Source organism: Triticum urartu, chromosome 2A (assembly GCF_056163025.1).
Source record: "Triticum urartu cultivar PI428250 chromosome 2A, HENAU_Tu73, whole genome shotgun sequence".
Classification (NCBI taxonomy): domain Eukaryota; kingdom Viridiplantae; phylum Streptophyta; class Magnoliopsida; order Poales; family Poaceae; genus Triticum; species Triticum urartu.
Genome location: NC_141874.1, coordinates 45,811,981 through 45,819,409, shown reverse-complemented (window position 1 = coordinate 45,819,409; position 7,429 = coordinate 45,811,981). Strand labels below are relative to the sequence as shown.

Here is a 7,429-nt window from a genome sequence, read left to right as displayed (position 1 = left end):
CAACCCCAGTCTCGGTTTCGAGTCGGTCAAGCGGTTTTGATTGCAATCAACACTGACTGGGCATGCCAACTTAGCAGGCACTGCCAAGTAAGCATAGGCTTGGAGGAATTAAGAAAAACAGCATCGATCTTTTCTATCTCCCGTGACAGAGTCGCCTCACCGCCGTGCCCGCCACCACGCTTCGGGCGACCAGCGCCGCTGCATCTTCACCGCCCCACCCCACCACAACCCACCAGAGCCACCTCCACCACCTCCTCTGCTTTGGCGAGCTCCTCCCGCGCCTCCAGCTCATCGCGACAGTGAAGCTGGCCGCCGGCATCCAGGCTGTGAAGGAGGTCCCGTGAGACCGCCTCCCTCCTGTCGACCGACCAGAAGAACCGCGCCTCCATCTCCTGGATGAGCTCGTCGATCGGGTTGGTCCGGCCATCGCCGTTGCCCTGGTACGGCAGCCAGATGGAGATGGAGACTATGGTGCTCGTCTTGGCGCCCGCGAAGTAGTCTAGGACACGACCAGTGTCTCGCCTGGATCAATTGGAGAAGAAGCCATCCTCGCCATGCACGCCTGGGATCGAAGCCATCTTTCTCGCTGGACCGAAGTAGGAGCCCTGGACGATGCTCGGGTCGAAATTGCAGGAAATCAAATCGCAGCACATTGGGTGGCTCAAGATCGAAGAGAGGACTAGCTCGAGGTGATGAGTCGTAGCGCTCCGGTGGTGCTTGCTGTCGGCGCTCGCCTCGGTGATGGGTGCAGAAGGGGAGTGGCATCTCCCCATCAGATTGGGTTGGGGAGGACGCAACTCGTGGTGGGGGTGGATTTGGCGCCTGTCCATTGGTGCAGATCATGGGAATCTCCTGCCCCTGTTCGTCGGGGGCGGCTACAGCTCTGTGGAGGGAAACTCGAGCATGGGCGGAGAGAGTTTTTTTCTAGGTGGGTCCCACAATTATGGAGGGTCAAGGTGGTGTGGCCATGATGAGGTTAGTTCGAAACCGATTCGAATTCAAATTAAAAATCAGGCAAACAACGGAAGTTTTTTCAAACAATGAAACTAAAATGTTCGGGTCATGCCAGATAATGCATAGGTGATTATGGTGGTGAAACCAAACTTTTATGAAATGCTTAACTGCACTAAAAAGATTTAAATAGTAGCAAACCTAATTATTTAAATGCCTTTATTAATTAATAAAATATCAAACTAAATTATTTGGGGACTAAATTGAAATACTAAATTAGATGCCAAGTATATATTTTACAAAAACTAAAACAATAGGAAACAAAGATACAACAGAATAAAAGAAAATAAAATAAAACAAAACGGAATCTGAATCTGAATCTCCGGCGGCCGGCGCCAACCAAACGGCCTAGGCAGCATGCATGTGTTGTTGCAAGGGCTGGGCCTCTCGTACCGTGCCGTGCCGTCCTTCGGAGCTGCGGTGATTAGCAAAGGGTGGAAACAATTTGGAATTAAGATCAGAAAAAAAGTAGCACAGACGAAAACGAAGAACCAAATACTGTAGGTAGGTGACAATATACAAACTGTATAATACAAACGCTTGAGACTACCAAATGCCATAATTGGAACTACTCATTTACTAATAGTTTTCCACCGTAACCTGACAAGCCATCATAGAAATGGGAAGAATTGATCGAACTATTCATTTCTAAGAATTAAACAACTAAGTCCCCGCAAAAAACATTTAAGAGACAACTAAGTAAATCAATAATGTGTAGTAGCACCGCAATTAGGAGTGTTTGACAAAAAACTACCAGAATTGAGGCTTCCGTCCCACAAAACTAGCACTTTTTTAAAAGTGGCTGATAACTACCAAAAAATTGGAAGCGCGTGACTAAAAACTACCAAGTTGACGAATTGACCGTTTTAGAGCGTTTAAACCCGTTTCTGACAGCAGTGGCCCACATGTCAGGTGGACGCCAGCGGTAATGGCTAACGGCACTCCGTCGCAGCCGTTAGACCCGGCCGTCGCGGTCGCACCTGGTCGGACCGGGCCGCATCGGACCAGGTATAAGCTGGCCGACCGGGCTCGTCCCCACCTGCTCCCTCACTCTCCCCCGAGCTCACTGCCCACTTTGCTCTGCTCTGCTTCTTCTCGCTCTCCGGTGACGCCACGACCGACCATGCCGTCCTGGCCCAATAGTAACGAGACCTCGGACGACGATGACAAGTTCATGAGCGAGTTCAGCAGCATGCAGATGGAGTATTTCGTAAGTCAGCTAACTGTATCCTCTCCTCTCCTTCCTGTGTTCTAGGGTTAGGGTTTGAAGATAATCGAGATTTCTTCCATTTAAGTTCATATATGTGAGTTGTAGTTGATACATATATGTTTTTGCTGCTGCAGCAAACTCCTGACACTGTGATAGACCCAAGCTTCTGTGGGCTTGTGACTGAATCTGACAGAAGGTGCATCTTGCACAGGCAGAGGGCAGGCAAGTTTGTGGCATTTGAAGGCACTGACACTGGCAGGAGATTCATCGGATGTGCTACTGAGGTAATGGACCAACTTGGTGTGGATTTGATTACCTTGTTTTTCTGCTATGTAGTGGAAACAGAGTAGCGTTTAGTTGTTGTTTCTCTGAATTTTCCTTAAGTGTGAAAACTTATGTATGTCTGAATATTGTACTTGTAGCAGGGAGCACTGGAAACATATTGATGTGTTGTATTTTGAGTATAGAGCTAGCTAGTGTACCTATGTATAGCACATGTGTTTATGATTTGTTATTCTGAATTTGCTTGTTATCTGTGGTGTTCACTGGAAATATAATTTGATTTTCAGGATGGTGTGAACTCTGGTGTTCTGGAGTGGGTAGATGCCCCCTGGCCTGTAATTCTGCAAAGGTGCTTAACCAAGCTCTGGGATATGTATCATGAGCAGAACCTTGGTAGAGCCCAGGATAATGAGGCTCATGGGATAGAGGTTGCAAAACTGCATAAGGAGCTTGATTCTCTGGCCAATCAGTATAGCCAGCTGGTGGATGATGTGTCCAAGTTGTTTGATTATCAGGATGGAATCAAATCTCATGACATGGATTGCACAAGCCAGGCAATCAATGAACTGAAGGAGAAGAAGAGGAAACTTGAGGAGCAGGCAAAGATTGAGCTTCAAATGGAGAAGTTTAAGCTCAAAAAAGAACAGAGGTGCATCCTTCAGAGTCAAGCTGCTATAATCCAAAACACTAGGAAGGCCATGAAGGAGATAGAGGTGGACAGAGACCACCTTAAAGAAGAGAAGAAGAAGCTGGAGAATGTCATTGCTGAGCTCCTGAAGGTTGGTCATGGGTGCAAGGAAAAGCTGGACAAGATCAAGGAAGTTGTGATGGAGGAGTGAAGTGGCAGCTCTGGATGGTAAGTATATATGAGGCCTATATATATAACTGGCCTTGCTATGTTATCTGATGCAAATATGCATCTTAGCTAGCTATAATACTATATATGAACTGCCTATGAACTGTCCTGGTTTCAGATCATTTTGGGGATTTGTTTTGTGGTGCCCATGGCACTGCATGTGATCTGTAATGCTTTAAGATATTAACTGCCTATGAACTCCAAGTTGTAATGCCAAGTATGGATAGTAAGTTAGCTTATGAACTATAGTCCATGATGATGTTAAATTTCTATATTTGTTTTCATAATCTGTTGCATCCAGTGCTGACCTATATATAGCACATAGATAGCACATAGAATTATCTGATCTTGGATACACCAGAGATAGCACATATTCTCTGTAACATAGATAACACATAGTCTCTCTAACATAGATAGCACATACATGCACATCAAGTTTCAGATAAACATAACTGACGATACTGAACTTGTGAACACTGACAAAACTGAAATAGCTAACATTAACTTCAGAGCAGGTTTCAGAGATAGCTTCACTTAGCCAACTTGAATAACATTGGATCTACTGCTCATCTTTAGGATTTGCTAAGCGTGCAGAGCGACGCATGATTTGCTTGATCTGCCTTAGATCTGTCTACTTCTGCACTTCCTCCTCTTCATCGTCTTCGTCGATGACGATGATGGGAGGGGGACGACGGCGAGCCTGCTCTGCAGGTGGCACAACTATCTGCAAGTCGTCGTCGTCCTCTTCCTGCACTGCTACATCAGTTGCAGCTTGTGTCGGAGCAACATAGCGGCGTGCTTCCCATCGCTTACGCTGGCCGTCATCGGAGGACTCTGCCTCTCTCATTGCCAATAGTAGAGTGTCGATGGGCAGGATACCCTTACCTTTAGTTCCATAGCTCTGCTGCATGCACTTCTTCTCTTGAGGCGTCGCCTTCTTCTGGACTAGGTCAGTAGCATCTACTAGTCCATCCGCGCTGTTGTATCTCGTAGCTATCTTCATGTAGTCCAGGAATAGATCTTGGTCACCGCGCGCCGAACCAAATAGCATGGCAACCCAGCCCTTGCCAGTGGGGAATGGGTTGAGCCATGGGTCTGGTGTGGAGGAGGAACCAACCATGGATGAAGAGAGGATGTGGTTGTGAGAGAAGTGGCGAGTGAGGTGAAGTTGTGGATCCAGTGAGGCTGATGTTAAGTAGTTGAAGAAAGAGGAGATGTAGTAAAGAGAGGTGGAGTGATGCAATAAAGAAGTTGAATTCAGTGAGACTTGGTGGTAGTTGTGCTGTAGTTATTGCGTGGTGAAACTTGTGCTGTTTAAAGTTGACAGAAACTTGTGCAGATTTAGAGGCAGTGCACAATAATTCAGATTCAGAGGTAGTTCAGAGCAGGTTTCATTCACATAGATCAACCATGCTAACTTAAAACATAGTACTTCGCAGGATCACATACAATTGATCTAAGTTGCTAAACTTAAAACAGTTAGATCATACACTGCAGCAGCATCATCTACATTGCAGCATCCTAAGTACTAACGCAGCAGACGAAGACGCTCTGAACGACGAACAGGACCTTGGAAGCTCTGTTTTTTGGCCTTGTTTTTCTTGCTAGATGAGCATGCTTCCTCCTCCTGCATTGGTGGCCGCTCCAGCTCCGGCAGCGCTTGCTCTGGCTGCATCTCCATCATCCTCATGAGGGGCAGCACTGGCACTATGCGTTCAGCTAGGTGATCCACCGGACGCAGATTCAGGCGGTCTTGGTACATATACCAACGGGCTCGCTGAAAAGGGTCCGACGAATCCCTAGCTTCACCCATTGCCCAGATGAGGTTTTCAATCAAGGGGCGATGGAGGTCAGGCAGGCGCTCCCTCTCCTCGTCTGTGGCGGCTGCCCTGACGGCGAGCGCTTGGTTCTGCAGCATGGTAGGGCTGCTGAACCAAGAACTCACCTCACGCGCATACTGCAGCTTCTTGGCATCGCCGGCACATAGCTCCCGTAGGGCCCTATGCCAACCCTCTCCAAATGCCATCGCCGGCGTGAAGGTGGTTTTTTGGATGGGAAGTTGGATAGGCTAATGGTCGAGTAGAAAGAAAGAGAGGAGAAGTGGAGATTACACGTTTTGGGTGTTGGCTTTAAAGACATGGCTGGCCACTACTACTTGTGTATGGATGCTTCTAGACCTACATTAACTACCATGAACCACCACGCACAAACAATTACAGAGCACAAATTAAGAAAATTCAGTTAACTTCGCATACATTCAGAGAAATTGATAAGAATTCATACAAGCTGACATTTATTCAAGAGAGAAATCCATAGCAAGCATTAGTGAGAATAGATTCACCACGCCGAATCAAGAATTCTACTCCACCTCGCCCTGGTGACTTGATATCGATGGAAGTTTGCCCTCTCTCTAGCCCACCAAATGATCAGCTCATCAGTGATGTTGGTTCCAGCTGGGAACACCTCGTTGAACTGCCTCACGTCATTGGAGTTGCGTTCTGCCATGATTCTAGCAGCCAGCCGTCGCCGTCGCTCATGTCGATGGGCCCTCCTTTCTTCTCTTGCAACCCTTCTTGCTGCCCTACCCAACTCCTCCTGGTCATCAACAACCTCTCCATGGCTGGGATCCATCTCTTTGGCTGGCGGCTGGGTTGTAGTGGTGCTGGCGGCTAGGTTTTGGGTAGGGGGGAGAGAGGGTTCGCCTTCTTATAGACAACACGGAAGGCTTCGGGAGTTTGATCCAATAACAAAGCCCAATCAAAGGCCCATTTTCACAGGCTCAGGCAAATTCAGAAATAGCCAAACATGTTTCAGAGCACAGAACAGGTTCAGACAAATTCAGAAATAGCCAAACATGTTTCAGAGCACGGAGCAGGTTCAGACAAATTCAGAAATAGCCAAACATGTTTCAGAGCACAGAATAGGTTCAGACAAATTCAGAAAGTGCCAAATAGGGTTCAGACCACATAATAGGTTCAAACAAATAAAGAAAGTACCAAACAGGTTTCAGACCACAGAATAGGTTCAGACAACTTGACCACATAACAGGTTTCATCTCAGCTTACCTGTCACTTCAGTAGTTAGCACTGCAATAGAAATAACCTTTTAATTTGGAGCTTGTCATTCTCTTCCTCTTGGTCCCAACTTGATTATCTGAAGTGCTTGCAAGTCTTGGAGCAGTAAATCCATGAGTCCTCCCTCTACCTTTAGGCCTACCTCTTTTAGCTCTTGGTGCAGGGTCTGGTGCAGATGCAGAAGGGCCTGGGCCAGATGCAGAAGGGGCTGGTGCAGATGCAGATGGAGTTGCAGCAGGTACTGTTGTGGTTCTTGCAGTTGCAAGAGGAACTGCTCTAGATGAACCAGCTATGTCTTCATAAACTGCCCTGTTTTCCTGCTTGTAACACATAACATTTCTTTTAAAAATTATTTTTGGATGAAAAAGTATGTCTAGAGGAATTGAAATTTTTATAAGAGGTTCAGAAAAATTACCTAATGTCCTGTCTTCCTCATCTGAAGCCTATGCCTTAGAGTCTTGTTGCAATTTGTATACCTATGTCCCTCCAAACCACAATTTCCACAGGTGATAGTACCCATCCTACTAGTGTCTCTAGGAGCTGGAACCTCAAACTCACCCTTCCTCCTTGCTGTCTGTTTTTTCCCTGCCTTTTCTTTGAACACAGGAGGCTGGATATCTGGAGTGTTTGTATCAGGCCAGCAATCTGGACCAGGGACAGGGAAAATTATTGCTTTGTATGCCTCCAGGTACAGTGGCTTCTTGAAGAATTCATTAACATAGTCTTCAGGATGGAGCTTTTGCTTTGTCAATGCAGATATGGCATGACTGCAAGGACAACCTGTCATGTCCCATCTCTTGCAGTCACATGTACATGTTTCCATGTCCACACAATATTGGTTTTCTTTGCTTGTTACTTGCCAAATTGTCTCACCAGCTCTGTCAGCCTGGCAGTGCTTGGCATACTTTTTGTTCTCTTCTAAAATCTCTGAGTAATTTGGTGTGATTGTCCACCTGCATGTCTACAACTTCTCCCTAGTCTTCTACCTCTTTATCA

At 46.6% G+C, this 7,429-nt stretch overlaps 1 protein-coding gene across 1 annotated transcript; it reads left to right on the top strand.

Moving 5' to 3' along the window:
* Window positions 1-2,134: 2,134 nt before the first annotated feature.
* On the top strand, window positions 2,135-3,714 carry LOC147983515 (uncharacterized). Its single transcript, XM_087539526.1, has 3 exons — window positions 2,135-2,221; window positions 2,356-2,505; window positions 2,791-3,714. The coding sequence occupies exons 1-3, from the start codon at window positions 2,135-2,137 to the stop codon at window positions 3,340-3,342; spliced, it is 789 nt and encodes a 262-aa protein (XP_087395652.1). The 3' UTR covers window positions 3,343-3,714.
* The last annotated feature ends 3,715 nt before the right edge of the window (window positions 3,715-7,429 follow it).